The sequence below is a fragment of the Lissotriton vulgaris genome, chromosome 7, assembly GCF_964263255.1.
Source record: "Lissotriton vulgaris chromosome 7, aLisVul1.2, whole genome shotgun sequence".
NCBI lineage: Eukaryota > Metazoa > Chordata > Amphibia > Caudata > Salamandridae > Lissotriton > Lissotriton vulgaris.
This window is the reverse complement of record NC_141695.1, coordinates 1,726,995,434-1,727,012,885: the sequence shown is the minus strand read 5'-3', so window position 1 is coordinate 1,727,012,885 and position 17,452 is coordinate 1,726,995,434. Positions and strand designations below refer to the sequence as shown.

The following is a 17,452-nucleotide window of genomic DNA, read 5'->3' as shown; positions in this document are numbered from 1 at the left end:
CTCGGACCTTGAGGGACAGATTGAAGATCAGGCTGGCTGGCCTGGAGGATAGGCGTCTGCGGGCTGCAGGTGGGTCTGGGCAGCCTGGGAAGGTTCCCTCTGCCTCTGCTGAGGCCCCTGGGGGGCTCCCCGGGGGCAGGAAGTCCAGCAAACGGTCCCATTCTCCGTCGACGTCGATGGCATCGACGACGGCGTCGAGAGGGATGACGACGGCGTGCTCCCCTTCTCCCCGGGGCTCCGGGTCGAGACGGCGTGACGGCTCGACGGCGAAGGAGAAGCCGACGTCGAAGCCGCCGTCGACGTCCTCGTCTTCGTCGACGTCGAGATCTTCCTACCGACGCCGAAGGCACAGTGACGTGTATCGGCGCTCGCCGTCGAAGCGGCACCGACGCTCGCCGTCGAGGCGACACCGTCGGTCGTCGTCGAGGCGACACCGTCGATCGCCGTCGAGGCGACACCGCCGGTCGACGTCGAGGGGCTCCTCGACGTCGGGAACATCCAGACGACGGCGGCGTTCGTCGTCGAGGGCGGACCGCCCGACGTCGAGAGGGCGACGTGAGAAGTCGCGGAAGAGGAGGTCGACGTCGAGGGGTCGGCGTTCGACGTCGAGGAGAAGAGGGTCGACGCCGAGGAGACGGCGTTCGACGCCGGAGTCGGGGAAGCGTCATTCGACGCCGGAGAAGCGTCGCTCTGCGTCCAGCAGACAGCGGTCAGCGTCGAGGAGTAGGTCACCCTCTCCAAAACGGCACAGAAGGGACTCTAGTCCCAGGAGTCACGCTGCTTCCAGTGGAGGACGCAAGAGGAAGCGGTCGCCTGCTGATGGGGATGGCTCTCCGCGCCCCTCGCCTAAAGGGTCACCGGGCTCGGTGTACTCGGAAGTGTACACGCCGTCTCGGCCCAGGACTCCGACTCCTCCCCCCGTGCCTAAGGAGGACCCTCCGCCCAAACCACCACTGCCTTCGGGAGACCCTCCTCCACCTCCGGTTCCTCCACATGGGCCCACACCGCAGCCGAAGGTTCCTCCGCCGAGGTCCACTTCCCTGCCGTCCCTGCCTGTTCCTCCTAAGGGGACTCCGAAACCGAAACCCCGGGAGGAACCGAAGAAACCCCGTGAGGAACCACGGAAGACCCCTCCACGTAAACCAAAGGAGCGCCCACGAGCTGGCAGGTCTCGCTCTCGCTCTGGGCGGAAGGAGAGATCGCGGCGCAGATCATCCACGAGATCGAGGCACCGCCATAGGAGGCGCGAATCTCGCTCACACACGAGGTCCTCTGGGACAAGGGATTATTCACCTACCCTGTCGGGGTCGCCGGATACCAGAGTGTCCCCGATAGATGACCTAGTTGCTTTTCAGGACGTCCTGTTGAGGGGCGCGGCGAAGCTAGGCATATCCCTGACAGTGCCTACGCCAAAGACGTCGGTCATTTTCGAGACTCTACATCAGAAGCATCTGTCTCGTCCTCTCCTGCCCCTGGTGCCGGGCCTGGAAGAACCGGCTATGGCTCTGTTTCTCACCCCGGCGGTGACGAGGGCGGCTCCGTCAAGATTATTAAAGAAGTTCCGGGCTCCCGACTCGGATCCCGCCTTTTTGAGAGCGGAGCCTCCGCCTGACTCCGTCATCGTCACGGCGGCCCGCAAGCAGCATGCCACCACTCCGACCTCCACGGTTCCCCCGGACAAGGAGTCAAGGTGGATGGACTCAGCGGGGGGGAAAGTCTGTGGAACTTCCGCTACCTCCATGAAAGCGGCGAGTGCCACGGCTCTGTTGGGACGATAAGTCCTGAGTGAGGGGATGCTGGTGGCCAACCAGATAATCAGCGCGGCTGCGGACTCTTCCCTGTTGGCGGCTCCCGGATTTTGCCACGGAATCAACCAACGGCGCCACGCATGGCTCCGGCTTACGTCCCTGAAACCGGACGCACAGCAGAGGGTGGCCAATCTGCCGTTCTCCGGTGAGACCCTCTTCGGGAAGCATGCGGATGATGAAATGGCCCGCATGAAGGCGGAGGCCGAAACGCTGACGGCTGTGGGCCTGGAGAAGCCCAAAGAGACTAAGAAGCAGTACCGCCCCTTCCAACGGCGGTTCGGCGGACAAGGCCGAGGAAGAGGACATGCTTCGGGGCACTCGCAACAGCAGCAGCCGTTCCGTAAGCCGTTCCAGAAGCGGCAGAAGGGCAGGGGAGGCCAGCAGTCGGCTCCGGCGCCCAAGGGCCAGGCGGGGTCTAGGCCCTAGGAACTTACTTCCCCCGGATCCGTTACCCACTCCGGTAGGGGGAAGCATCCAATTTTTTCTGGCAGAGTGGAGAAAAATTACTCAGGACAAGTGGGTGCTGAATATTGTTTGCAATGGATACAGTCTTCGGTTCACCAGCCCTCCTCCAGCTATTCCCCCGGTCAGCTCGCGGTTTCAGCTGCGCGAGCTTCAGGCGGAAGCGGATGTCCTGTTAAGGAAAAGGGCGATAGAAGACGTACCTCTGTCTCAGAGAGGAAGAGGTCTGTACTCCCGGTTCTTTCTGGTTCGCAAGAAAGACAAGAACGAGTTCAGGCCCATTCTGGATTTGCGGCAAGCAAACAAATGGATTCGCAGAGAAAAGTTCCGCATGCTGTTGTTGCATCAAATTTACCCTCAGTTGCAACAGGGAGGCTGGCTTTGCGCTATAGACCTACAGGATGCTTACTTCCATGTGCCCATTGCACACAAACACAGGAAGTTCCTGCGGTTCCAAGTCGGCACCAATCACTATCAATACACAGTACTCCCATTCGGACTGAAGTCTGCGCCGAGAACGTTCTCGAAGTGCATGGCGGTGGTAGCAGCACACCTGAGGAAGAACAAGGTGTTCGTCTACCCTTACTTGGACGATTGGTTGATCAAGGCATCCTACTTCTCGGAAGCGCGAGCACACTTCCAGAAGACGTGCGTTCTCCTGAACAAGCTGGGGCTGCACATCAACATGGCCAAGTCTGTCCTGACTCCGGTCCAATGCATACAGTACTTGGGAGCCTCCATCAATACGCGGTCAGCAAGCGTGTCTCCTTCGGAAGAGCGACGATTATCACTCCTTCGGAAGGCTCAGGCTCTTATGACGACTCCATCTACAACAGTGAGGACGGTGTCTTCTCTACTGGGATCGATGGCCTCTTGTATCTTCCTGACGCCATACGCACGGCTGCACATGAGACCGTTGCAGGAGTGCTTGGAGGACCAGTGGGATCAGAGGAAAGGATCTTGGGACGACAAGATTCGACTGTCGCTGCATGCTCTTCAGTCTCTGAAGTGGTGGTGTTCGGCGGAGAATCTCCTCAGAGGGGTTCCCTTTCACAAGGACATTCCCACGCAGATTGTCGTGACGGATGCGTCTCTTCTGGGATGGGGAGCGCACTCCGGGACTCTACAGATTCAAGGCACGTGGTCACCGATGGAGGCCACGTATCACATCAATTTCCTGGAACTCAGGGCTGTTCACTTGGCGCTGAAGGCCTTTCTTCCGTCCTTCCGGACCAACTCTCTGCTTGTACAGACGGACAATACCACCACGATGTATTACCTCAACAAGCAGGGGGGATCGAGATCGCGCACTCTGTCACAGGAGGCGCAGACGATCTGGCACTGGCTTCTGGCCAGAGGACTGACGATAACGGCCACCCATCTTCCAGGTGTGCAGAATGTTCAGGCAGACGCACTGAGCAGACTGCTTCAGGAAAACCACGAATGGGTCATAAACGACGAAGTACTAGGAGAAGTCTTCGCAAGGTGGGGAACTCCAGACGTAGATTTGTTCGCCACCGCCGAAAACAGCAAGTGCAGAGACTTCGCCTCCAGGTACTTCCAGCAAGGGACGCTGGGGAATGCGTTATGGATCAACTGGACGAACAGCTTTCTGTACGCCTTTCCTCCCATTCCCCTGATTCCGGCGGTACTCATCAAGCTGGCCCGGTCCAGAGCTCGGATGATACTCATCGCCCCGGAGTGGCCCAGGCAGTGGTGGTTCACGGACCTTCTTCACCGGTCTCTCCTTCCTCACATTCGGTTGCCGTGCAGGCCGGACCTTCTCACGAAGTTCGGGGGACGGATGTTACACCCCAACCTCTCGTCTTTGAGTTTGGCGGCATGGCTCCTGAGATAGTGCAATATGGCCATCTGAATCTGCCCGATGACTGCATGGACATACTGAAGGAGTCTAAGAGACCTTCCACTCGGACTTCATATGCTTACAAGTGGAAGAGGTTTTGTATCTGGTGCCAGTCTAAGAACCATGATCCTACGACCTGCAAGGAAGATGTCATCCTTCCTTACCTTTTACATTTGGCGCAGTCTGGCCTTAATGTCCATTCCATTAAGGTACATCTTGCTGCATTGACTGCCTACAGGAAATGCCCTTCACAGACTTCCTTTTACCAGATCCCTGTGATCAAAGATTTTCTGGAAGGTTTGAAGAAAGTATTCCCTCCTGTCAGGCTTCCCTCGCCTTCATGGGAATTGAATGTGGTGCTGTCCAGATTGATGAAGGAGCCTTTTGAACCTATTCATAAGGCTTCGTTGCAGCACCTGTCCTGGAAGGCGGCGTTCCTCGTGGCCATTACATCGGCCCGCAGGGTGAGTGAAATTCAGGCGTTGTGTTGTAATGAACCTTATACTGTATTTCATGCTGCTAAGGTTGTTATGCGTACTCACCCTAAATTTCTTCCTAAGGTTATTTCTGATTTTCATGTCAACCAGACTATAACTTTGCCTACGTTTTTTCAGAACCCTTCATCCCCAGCGGAGAGGTCTCTCCATTCCCTGGATGTTAGGAGGGTGTTGAAATTTTATCTGGATAAAACCAAGGATATTCGTAGGTCTGACCAATTGTTCATCAATTATGGGTCGGTCAGGACGGGTCTTGCGACCTCGAAGCAGTCCATCTCTAGGTGGATTGTGTCCTGCATACAATTGTGTTACCAAAAGGCTAATAAGACCTTAGGGGGTAAGCCTAAGGCTCATTCCACATGGGGCAAAGCTGCCACGACGGCTCTGCTCCGTAACGTGCCGATTGCTGAAATCTACAAGGCAGCCACTTGGAAGTCGGTTCATACCTTTGCTAAGCATTACTGCCTGGACACTGACGCCAGAGCAGACGCTCAGGTTGGGCAGGCTTCACTGCGGAATTTGTTCGCACAGTAGTGGCGTTATGTATTTATTCTCCACCGCCGCTTTGGTGTGGGGATGGGCTTGCCATTCTATTCACTAGATTATGACTATACACAGAGATCCCCTACTACAGAAGGAGTAGTTTCTGTCCTGTAACTCCAGTTCTGTAGTAGGGGTATCTCTGTTATAGTCATAAGCGCCCGCCCTCCTCCCCGGTGGAGATTTTCATTATGTAAAGAATGCAACAGGTCTGGCGTGCTTCGCCTTCAAAAAGAACTGAAAGTAGAGGGACCTGCTATGCATTCTGGGATACTGGGAGAAGTTCTGGAAAGTTCTCTTAAAGGCACAGTATCCTATTTAAGCCACATAATGGGAGCCTATGGGGCTTGTCTGTCCCTACCTTCCTCTCTATCATTCCTGAGTCTTTGACTGGGGGAGGCAGGTTTCTCTATGGTAGAAACTAGCAGGCTGTGCTGTGTGTGGTGATTTTTGGTGGAATTTCTAGTTGAAGTACTGGACAGTGTAGCCTGTGGATATAGGCTGCATTATTTGTCTTTAAATTCTCTCTTAAGTGTCTTTGCAGTTTCTGCATTATTTTGACAATTTAAGAGATTATTTTTGATTGCCGGGGTCCACGCACATGGGCGGGACTATTCACTAGATTATGACTATAACAGAGATACCCCTACTACAGAACTGGAGTTACAGGACAGAAACTACTCCTTCTGCATTCTGTCCATCAACTGTGTTTTTTGCAATTTTCCCCCCGAGTGGGCTGGGTATGCTCAGACGTGAGTCTCAGGCTCTCCACATCACTGGAGTCAAGCTATCCAGGCTGAAGAAGGCTGATAGCCAGAAACCGGTCCTTGGATGCTTGATTTCGGTCTAGGAAAGACATGGCTTGGTAGTTCGGGCTGGACTGTTCCCATGAGGCACAGGGTCAAGGCTGATTTGCATATAGCCATTGTCTGACCTAGGGTGGTGTGGAGTGCAAAAAAACGATGGATTTAGGCCCAGATCTTTGTACTTGGGTGAATGAAAGACATTGTTCTCCATTCTGTCCATCAACTGTGTTTTTTGCAATTCCCATTCCACCATGGTCAAGGCTGCCACCACTTCGATGGTACGTGAAGTGCCTGTTCTTAGCTGCTCAGGAAATAGTGCTTCGCTGACGTTTGCATGGATGCCCACGTTGCGGAATAGCAGATGCCATGTCCGATAGGAAGAGAATTTCACTCGTTCCACTGCAGGACGTTTTGGTCCCAGCCCACTCCACAAATCCACCTCATTGGGAGGTACTGGTTTGGTTATCTCTCTAATTGTGGGAACTCTGCAGTTAGAGGTATCTGTCAGAAGAACAAGTTACTTACTTTCGATAACGCTCTGTCTGATGGATACTCTAACTGCTGATTCCTCACTGCTCTCCAACCTCCCCATTCTGTGTAGTGAGTTGTTTTTACCATCTAAAAGTATCCGAAATTAGAGATCAGCACACTGGTACCTCTAATGGTTTTATGCTCCACGTCTAAGGGTGTATAAAGAGTCTAACAAGAAGCTGACATAGGTGCACAAGGTTGGCTCATATAGCTGGCGCTGCTCTATCCCTTCTGAGGTAGAACCTAGTCAACTCAGAACTACACTGAACCGCCTGGCAGCACGCTGGAGCATTGCTATGAGAATATTCTGATCCAGTCTGGCGCCTGCCAGATATTCTAATGGTGAAGAATCTGTGGTTAGATAGAGTATCCACCACAGAGAATTCTAGAAAATAAGTAACTTGTTGTCAACTCTGTGAAAAAGTTGCCAGGAGCTAGGCATGACAGTTTATGGCTGTCATTACAAGTGAACTATTTATTCCGATGGGGCTGGTGACCACAGATTCTGACCCTATCGGCATTATAAGATCTGTGGGTACACCCCAGTAATCATATGAATCAGACTGAAAAACCATTTCCTCAGCAGTTCCTAATTTCTTGGAAGAGCCTTTGGCACCAACTCGTAATGGGCCAGATTTCCCCCACCCATGGAGTTGCCAGTACCCCCATTATTGGCAACTCTGGGATTAGAGAACATCCTGCCCAGTTACTGTGCTATTCAAAGTGAGGGCCTATGTAGATTTACCAGGGTGGAGGCAAAAGGGCAAACTTCCCAGTCTGTACCTCAAGAAAATTGATTGACTTTCTCTGTTCGCCATGTCATGGTTCTGTTTATGGGGACAGCTGTCATCCATGTTAAAAGATAGTTGCCTTAGCTGACCCCAACTTCAAGGTAGATGAATAGTCTATTTTGGAGCAACATACACAAAAGTCATAAAGAGCACATGCCACGGAACATGTGATTTGAGTTTCCTGTGCACAAACCAGCTCAAGTAGTAATGGTGAAATAAGCCCAGGGCTAGGGACATTCATACCTACAACCTGTCTGCGATGATATTGAATAGAAATTCCCTTTCCTCATGTTTCTGTTGTATTAGTAATCCTTATTTGGAAGCTTAGAGGAGGTAATTTCTGCAGCTGTGGTGACCTGGACTAGCTCTGAACATAATTTTGTGTTTTCCAAGATAATTGATGTACCATTTGAGCTTACACAAAAATTCAGCCTAAGACTTGTATCTTGAAAGGGGTCCTTTTTGGCGCATCCACCTGTCCTACCATCTCTAAAGAAGTTTCAGAATTTTACCTAAATCAAAAACATCAAAATACCATTGTTTCTTTCAAATCCATCTCCATCATTAAAATTTCACTACTAAGGATTGATGTTAAACAAGGTTTCAGATGTTAAAACAGTACAGAATGATTTGATGTGTTGAATCCACTGTATTTCTCATGGTGGTAGCAGTTTTCTGGGTGGTTCGTTTTGTGGTGCTGGTTCGCTTCCAGGCCATCCAGAGGCACTGTGTGTGCAAGGAAAATCCTAAGAGCAGCAAATTCAAACAAAAGCAATAGCAGAAATTGCTATACTTTTTACAATAGTGTTTCTTTGATTTAAGTGCTTAAGTGGACTCTGGACATGTTCAGAGATTTGGATTGCACTTCCTTGGATAACTGATGTGAAGTGAAGCATTCTGGAAGCCCGTGAACCATTATTGCTCTTTGTATGTCAGAGATCCTTTTGTATAGTGTAAAGTTAGGTAGAGGGTAAAACCAAAAATGTTTGAGGTTAGTACAGTATACACTATCTGTGTTAATGCTTTTAACGTATTAAATGTAATGATGGATTACTTTTTCTACCTTAGAGGTGCGCCAGTTGGAGGAGGAGCAGGAAGTCCTGAAGACCACTCTGGATCAGAAGGTCACTGGTATGAAGGAGGAAGTAATCTGCCTTCAGGAAGAAGTGGCCACTCTTCAGAAAGGCATGGATAATGCAGAGAAGCGTAAAAGGAGTATCCTGGTGAGATATTAGATATTAGTGTGAAAGGGGGGGATTAGACATATGCCAGATATTGGCGTGAAAAGGTGGTTGAACGTATGCAAAATAAACTAGATTGTGTAGGTAGGAGGTGTTATGAATATTAGAGTTAGGGGCCATGCTTTAAGTGATGTGGAGACTTAGGCTACACTTCGATGGAGTACGTTTTTAAGGGGCTAAATAAAATTTCCCTGTCACCGTAGGTGGGATATTTTGACTATACGAAAATTTATACACACTTATGTTATATACAAGCGCCCCTAATTGTACACTTGCTTTAGCCCTTCTTGAATGAGGTGACTAATTTACCCCTCTGTTATAGTTAAGACTAAATGCTACATTAAAGAAATGGCTTCCAGGCAGTTTTGTTTGGTTGTATTCCCTCTTACACCCTCGGAGGTGTAGAAATACAAAGTGCTTCCTTGTAACAGGCTTTCTGTCTCTTTGCAGCAAGAGCTGGATCAGCTCAGAGAAGCAAATGATGACCTCTCCCAGGATAACCGCAAGCTCCAGGAATCGCTCCAGGTCTGTGAAGATCGGGTAGCAAGCATGGATGAGGGTTTTCAAGCGAAGGAGGAAGAACTTCAAACTGCTCTTTCATCCCTGGAGCTCCAGGGACAAGAGCTTGCAATGTTAAAAGACCAGAGAGAGGAGGCGGCTGCAGAGAATGCTGCCGTGAAGGAGGAGCTAACTTTGCTGAAGAGTGCACTGGAGGAACAGGAACAGGAAAATGAGTCACTACAGCAACGCCAACTGAAGTCTCAGGAGCTTTTGAATTGCCTCCACCACAGTGTTGAAGAAAGAGACCGACAGGTAGGAGCCATGCAGCAGCAGATCAAAGATAATGAAAGAGATAAAGAGGGGCTGTCTAGGAACCTTGAACATCTGAGTCAACAGGTAATGGAGAGAGATGGTGAGATTGCATCTCTCATGCAACAGATTAAAGTCTACGAGGAGGAGGGTGTGAGCCTGAAATACCAAATTAACCATTTAAGTTTACAAGTTACCGAAAGAAATGAGACAATTACTGCCCTAAAGGAGATGATTCAGGAGTCTGAGAGATGTACTATGAAATGCAAGAATGCTTTGGAAACCCTGTCTCAGAAAATGGCTGAGAAAGAGTCACAGATCTCTGCTTTACAACGAGACGTCGATGATAAACAACAAGAGGTGCAAAAAAATGAACAACTTTTAAAGGATATGGCTCAGCAAATTACTGAGAGAGATAGAGAGATCGAAAGTCTGAAAGAGCACAGAGTGGATGGAGAGGAAGAAAGAAAGAAACTGGCAATAGCTTTGGAAAGGCTGGATCTACAAGTGACTGAGAGGGAAAAGTCAATTATGACCCTAAAGAATATCATCAGTGAGTGGGAGGGAGAGACTGAGAAAAGCAAGAATGCTTTGAAGAACATGACTCTGGAAGTTGCTGCCAAAAATCAGGAGATCTCTGCTCTAGATGTGCAGGTGAAGGAGCAGATGAAAAAATCGGAAGAAATGCAGGATGTAATGGAGAACCTTAAACAGAAAGTGGCTGAAAAGGAACTGGAAACTGAAGCTGTGAAATGGCATCTTATAGAGTGTGAAGTGGAGAGACAGAGGCTCAAGGAATCTTTGGAAAATGCAAGTCTGTTAGTAACTAAGAGAGACTCGCAGATTGCTTCCCTAGAGCAGCAGGTCCAACAGTGGGAAGTAGAGATAGAGGAACATAAGACCCTTCTAAAGAATCACTCTCTGGATGCAATTGAGAAAGACAGTGAGATTATGTACCTCCGCAAACGGGTGCAGGACCAGGAACAGATTGCTGCAGAAAGCAAGAGCTCACTCCAAGACGTGACCCTAAAAGTTTCCCAGTGTGAAGCAGAAATCTCAATTTTGCAAGGGCAGATTCGGAATCTTCAAGATGAGGTGCAGGAAAGACAGGACCTAATTAATAGTCAAACTAAGAAAATTAATGAGAGAGAGGGTGAGATCTCCGATCTAAGAGGACAGGTCCTGGAGCGGGATGAAGATTTGGAAGAGCACAAGACCTGTCTGAGTGGCCTGACTCAGAAGATGACCGAGCGAGAGGAAGAGATCTGTGCTTTGCAAGAGCATGTCCAGAATCTTGAGGAAGAGGCTGGTAAATGTAAGAGCCTGCTTAAGGACTTGACTGAAAAAGTGACTGATAGAGATTTGGTGATTGAAACTCTAACAGCGAACATAGAAGAGGGCAAGGAGGAGAGAAGAAGGCTGAAGGGGACCCTGGAGCACTTCTCTCTAGAAGTAGATAAAAGAGAGGAGAGACTTACTGCCCTGCAGACACAGATCCAAGACAAAAAAGGGGCAATAGAAGAACAAAATACCCTTTGTAAGAACCTGGAACAGAAAGTAACCGAGAGAGACATGGAAGTTGAAACTATGAGAGTTCACCTGCAAAAAGGAGAAGAAGAAAGAGAGCTGGTTAATAGGACTGTGGAGCATTTGAGTATACAAATAACAAAAAGAGATAAGGCAATCGTTGACCTTCAAGAGCATGTCCAGGAGCAGGAATCCGCAGTAGAGGGATATAAGAACAATCTGATGGATCTGACTAAGAAAGTGAGTGAGAGAGAGATGGAAGTTGCCACTCTGCAGGGTCAGGTCCTACATCAAGAAAGAGAGATACAAGAGCAAAAGAACGCTTTAAAAACCCTTTCTCAAAAAGTGAATGAGAGAGAGATGGAGATTTCTAGTGTAAGAGATGTAGGAGAGGAGCGTGAGAGAGATAGCCAGAACCTTTTGAAGATCGTGACTCAGAAATTGGCCGAGCGAGATCTTGAGATCTCAGTGCTACAACAGAAGGTTCTCGAATGTGAGGGAAAAATAGATGAATACACCAATCTCTTGAAGCACCTGACTCAGAGAGTGACTGAGAAAGAGATGGAAGTTGAAGTTCTGAGAGGGCACATTCAAGAGTCGGAGGAGGAGAAAGGACATTTGAATGTGACTCTGGAACATCTGACTCAAGAAATAACTAAACGGGATGAGAGAATTGGTGCCCTAAAGGAGAAGATCCAAGAGCAAGATGGAGATATGAGGGAACATACAACCCTTGTGAGGAACTTGACTCAAAAAGTAACCGAAAGGGAAATAGAGTTTGAAAATCTCAAACAACTTGTACAAGAGGGCATTGAGGAAAAAGAAAGACTGACTGGTACACTAGCACAGTTGAGTCAGCAAATGACCGAGAGAGATGAAAGAATCACTTCCCTTCAGGAGCAACTCCAGGATCAAGAAAGAGAAGGGTTGGAAGGCAGAAACATTGTGAATAACCTAAAGCAGAAACTGAAGGCACGAGAGGTGGAAACCACAACAGCAAAAGGACAGGTTCGGGAGCATGAGAGGGAACTAGAAGAAAACCATAACCTGCTTGAGAGCGTTAGACAGAAACTGGCAGAGAGAGAAGTCGAGTTTTCTGTTTTACTTGAACAGGTACATGATCAGGAGAGAAAAATGGTGAAAGATGAGAACATTCTAAAGAACCTAAGTCAGAAAGTGACTGACAAGGAACTGGAAATTGAAACTTTGACAGGACACATATACAAGTGTGAAGAGGAGAGGGAGAGGCTGAAGAGCACTGTTGAACATTTGTCCAAACATATGGCCGAAAGAAACAAGACAATTGCTGACCTACAAGCACAGGCCTTGAAACGGGAGACTGAGATGGAGGAACAAATTAATCTTCTAACCAATGGATCTAAAGCTGTGATTGACAAGCAGAATGAGATTGCCTTCCTCCAAGAGCATGTCCAGGATCAGGAACGATATGCTATGAAAAGCAAGAGTTCTCTAGATAACTTAACTCTAAAGTTTATCGAAAGTGAGGTTAAGATCTCCACTCTACAAGAGCAGATCAAGGATCTTGGAGAAGAGTTGGAAGAGATGAAACATCAACTGATAAAACAAACTAATAAAGTGACTGAGAGAGAGGTGGAGATCGCTTGTCTTCAAGGACAAGTAAAAAACCTGACTCATAATGTAACTGAGAAAGAAGTTGATATCTCTGCTCTAATAGAACAAGTCAAGGAATGTGACAAAGAGCTGGAAGAACACAAGAACCGTCTGGAGGACTTGACTCACAAAATGAATGAGAAGGAGAAGGAGATGTCTGCTCAACAAGTGCAGAACTTGGAGTGGGAGAGAGAGATTGAGAAGCACAAGAACACCGAGAAAGTCTTGATCCAAAAAGTGGCGGAGAGAGAGGTGGAGCTCTCCACTTTACAAGAGCGGGACCAGATACATAAAAAAGAAGGAGAGAGCCTTAACCATATTCTGGTGTGCCTTGGTATCAACAGCCCAAACAGAAATCACAACCACCTGTCTTCAAGGGAACCTCAAGCAAAAGAACAAATGTTCAGAACTTCCCTGGAGTGCCTGCGACTGTATGTGGCAGAGAGAGAGAGTGAGACTGCAAAGCTGCAGGGGTTTGAGCGAGACAAACAGGCTCTGGAAGCTGCATTACAGGGTCAAATTCAAGCAGTAAAGGAGAAAGAGCTAGAAGTTGTCACCATGCAAGACCGTTTACAAGAACAGAGCATGGAAAGAGAGACCCTGAAGAAGACATTAGAACACTACTCCCAAACTCTGGCAGTCAGAGAAACCGAGATTTCTGCCCTCCAAGAACTCCTCCGTGAGAAAGAAGAAGAGAGGCACATTTTAACATCTGCACTTGAGCATCAAACTCTGTCTGCCAAAGAAGAAGGTAGTGAGAGTGCTACCTTGCGAGAGTTGCTCTGGCAGCAAGAGAGGGAGGGGGACAGTCTGAAAATATTGGTAGCACGGCAGAATATTAGTGCCAAGGAAATAGAATGCAAACTCCTAGCCTTGCAAGGCAATCTTGATGAGGAAGAAGGAAAAAGACAGGTAGTACAGTCCTCTTTGGAACGTGAGACTGCTAAGAGCTTAGAACAATACAACAAACTCTTGATGCTGCAAGAGCAGCTGAACGATAAGGAGGGAGAGAGACAGCTTCTGCACTCTTCCTTGGCTCATGAGAGGGCCAGAGTTAAAGAAATGAATGCTAATATTGCAACTCTTGAAGAGCGCACAAATGAGTATGAGAAGCAGAGCCAAGCTTTACAGATGGAATTAGAGCATCAGACCCTGAAAGTGGTAGAGAAGGACAAAGAACTCTTGAGCCTGCAAGAGCGCCACAGAGCAGATGAAAAGGAGAGAAATGCGCTAAAGGCAGCATTAGACAACCTTGCCATGAAAGTCACAGATCGGGATGCAGAACTCTTAACTTTGGGTGAGCACCTTTTTGTTGAAGAAGGTGCAAGAAAAGCACTCCAGGAAAAACTGGATTGTCAGTCACTGAAGAATCAAGAACTGGACCTTGAACTCTCTACATTACGAGAGTGCCACAGAAGCGGTGTAAAGGCGTTCCCTGTAGATTTGAGTGGTCGTTCTCAAGGTAACGAAGAAGAAGACCTTCACATCCTTGATCTGCATGAGCGTCTCCAGGAGCAGGAGGTGGAGAGGAGGAAGCTGCAGACTTCCCTGGATCATGGCACTTTACAAATGAAAAAGCAAGAAGCAGAAATGTGTAACCTGCAAGAGCGCCTCCTTGCCTCTAAAGAGCAATCAAGCAGAGAGACCCAGCAGGTTGAAGCATTGAACCAGGAGATGGCGCATATAAGACTCCTGTCTAAGGAGAATGAAGATAAGACCTTAATGGAACAGATCAGGTCACAAGTTAAAACTATAGAGCACTTTAAAGACATGCTTATAAGGAAGGATCAGGAGACAGAGTCCCAGCGGAAGCAGTTCCTGGTGTTGCAGGAGTATGAAAAGGAGCTGGATGGGCAGATCAGTGTTCTGAGGGAAACAGTGGCTAACTTGACTCAGACACTGATTGAGCGAGACCGTGAGCTGGAAACCCAGCAGCAGTGGATACATGAGAGGGAGGAAGAGGAGGAGAGGATGGGGCAGAAGAAAGAACATCAGCTGAAGACCCTCAGAGATCAAGTTGAGCAATTGACAGCTGCCCTGGGCCAGAAGGAGCGACAGTTTGAATTGCAGCAAGGATGTATACTCAGGCAGAAGGAGCAGGAAAAAGCACGAACAGAACGTATACTAGAAGAACTTGCCCAGGCAAGGGCAGCAGTACGGGAAAAAGAGAAGTCAGTAGAGTCCCAACAGAAGAAACTGATGGAGCAAGAGGAGAAAGAGAAGGCACAGAGAGATTCTCTGCATTCTTCCCTTGTTCAGGTCCAGATGGCTCTCCGAGAACGCACTAAGGAGCTGGAGGCACAACAGAAGGAGATGAGTGAGCTTGGGATGCACAGGGCAGAAGCAGAGACGAAGGTACTAGCTCTTCAGGAAAACCTGGAACATCTGAAGGCATCTCTACGAGTACGGCAGCAAGACCTAGAGTCCCTGCGGCAGCAGGTTGAGGAACAGGAGGAAGTGGAGGAAGCCCAAACGAAGGCCCTGAAGGATAACTTGGAGCACATGAAGGCATCCTTGAGAGAAAAGGACAAAGACGTTGCAAAATTGAAGGGTACATTACATGACTTTGAGCAAGAGGGGATCAGGCAGGAGGAGGCATTACAGCACTATGAGTCTGTTATGCTAGAAAAAACACAGGAGATTGAATTTCTGCGAGCACACAACCAAGATCTAGAGAGCCAGTCTAAGACATTACGCCAGAACTCTGAGAGGCTACAGGAGTTGGTGAAGGAAAGGACCCATGAACTCCTTGCCCAGGAGGAGCAGCTCAGAATATCTCAACGAAGGGAGGAGGAAGCTCGGGGAGAGCTAAACGTGTGGCATGTCCGGGCTGAGGAGCTGGAGGAGGCAACTAGACAAGCAGAAAGTGACAAAGCTTCCCTAAAGCTGGAGCTTACTCAACTCAAGAGCACAGCACAGGAATATGAGTTGAAGGCAACAATGTGTCAGGAGAATCTGCTCCATCTACAAAAAACTTTGTCTGAAAAGGAGAAAGAGGACACCATTCAGAGAGATGAAGTTTGGCATCTGGAAGGAGTCCTCAGGGAAAAACAGCAGGAGCTGGAGGTTTTGCATGAGAAAATAACAAGGATTCAACAAGAAAAAAAGGAGATGTTGGGTCTTCAGGTAGATTTTGCCCATCTAAAAGAGATCTTAGCCAAAAAGGACCAGGAGTTGATGCTTCAGTGTCAAAAGAACCAGCACCTGGAGGAGGCTCTAGGTGCAAAAGAGCAAAGAATCGAGACATTAAGCACAACAATTGTGGTTTTGAAAGAGGACAAGGAAGAGAAGTTGATTATGTGTAAGAACTTGAGTCTTCTACAGCAGACGTTAACCGAAAAGGAACAAGACCTTCATGTTCAAAGGATTAAGGTTGACCAATTAGAGGTCACCTTACAAGAAAGAGAGCAGACAGTGGAGGAATTAAACCAGAGTATCTTGAAGTTTAAAGTGGAGGAACTGGAGAATTTGGGTCTGAAGAGCAAACTGGGTCATTGCCAAGAGTCCTTGGATAGTAAGGAGCATGAGCTCAGAGTACAAAGAGATAAGATCCACTGGCTGGAAAACTCCCTTAAGGAAAAAGGACAGACAATTGAATCACTCAACAAGAGGATTGCATTGTTAAAACAGGGGGAACTGGAGTGGTTGAGCGAGCAAGGCCGCTTAGGCCAGATACAGAACAGACTGATGGAGAAAGACCAAGAAGTGAAATCTCTCAAAGAGAGAATCCGGAATCAGGAGAATGCTCATCGTGAGGAACTGCTGCATTCTGAAGTCTTAACAGAGCGTGTCCAAGTTCTTGAGAGACAGAAGGACAATGAGAAAACTCAGAGGAAGTTTGTTGATGGGTCACTGGAGCAAGCACGCTGGGAACTGCTGGAAAAAGAGCAGCAGCTGGCCACCTGGTCAGAAAGGACTAGACAGCTAGAGGAGGCGACTGAATCCAAGGTGAACATCCTGCAAGGGGACGTGGAGCAGGTTGCTAATGCGCTGAAACATGCAGAGTATGAGGTGGTCAAATGGAAGCAGAGAGCAGAGGAGTTGGCAATGTCACTTGCCCAAAGCCAGGAGAAGGTCTTTGCCCTGACCAACGACATGGCCACGTTGAAGAGGTTGACACCAGAGCAAGATCAGGATCAGGATCATCAGTTCCTGCAGGTAAGCCATATCCTTACTCCTTAACAATTTTGGTTACCTGATTCACCCCCCGAATTCGGGGGAGACCCAGCATAGCGGATGGATACTGCATATGTGCCTAATTTGTTGTCATACAAGGCAGCTCTACATGCAATACCTATTCATTCTCCGCATTAATGATTGCAGGAAGATTAAAGGCCAGATTTAGGAAGCCTAATACCGGTCGGTAATGGCCGAAATTACCGAATTTCGGTCGTTACCGACCTTTATTATGCATTTGAGATGTTAGGGGCCTAATTTAAGGATTCGGTAATTTACCGAATCGGTAATTTAAGGAATCGGTAAATTACCTAATTCTTAAATACCGATTCAGTAACTTATCGAATCCTTAATGTAGGAAGCACTGAAGTGAGTGCTTTTCACTTGTAAGGATTCGTTATTTAACACCAACTACAAGTTGGTGGTAAATAACGAAAACCGTTAAAAAAGCTATTTTGTGTTTTTTTAGCAGTGCCATGTGGCAGACATACATGCCCTTAGGGCATGTATGTGTGCCACATGTGCACCCATGCACTATTCAGGGGTGCAACAGGGTGTCAATGTGACACCCTGCCACCCTTGTAGGTCTTCCCCCTCTTACCGAGGCCCATAGGAATGAATGGGGAATACCGAATCGGTAAATATTGAATCAGTATTTACCGAATTTTACTGATTCGGTAATAATTACCGAATGAATACCTACATACCATTTACTCATTCTAAAATACCAAATCGGTAAAATTCGGTATTTTAGAATCGGTAAATGG

At 48.2% G+C, this 17,452-nt stretch overlaps 1 protein-coding gene across 1 annotated transcript in view; it reads left to right on the top strand.

Annotated features, from left to right (window-relative positions):
- LOC147706462 (uncharacterized) overlaps window positions 1-17,452 on the top strand; it is a 265,480-nt gene that overhangs the window by 201,424 nt on the left and 46,604 nt on the right. Inside the window, exons 28-29 of the mRNA XM_086932975.1 lie at window positions 8,368-8,522; window positions 8,991-16,667. Of these exons, the coding sequence (XP_086789101.1) occupies window positions 8,368-8,522; window positions 8,991-16,667 (7,832 nt within the window). The remainder of the gene's footprint in view (window positions 1-8,367; window positions 8,523-8,990; window positions 16,668-17,452) is intronic.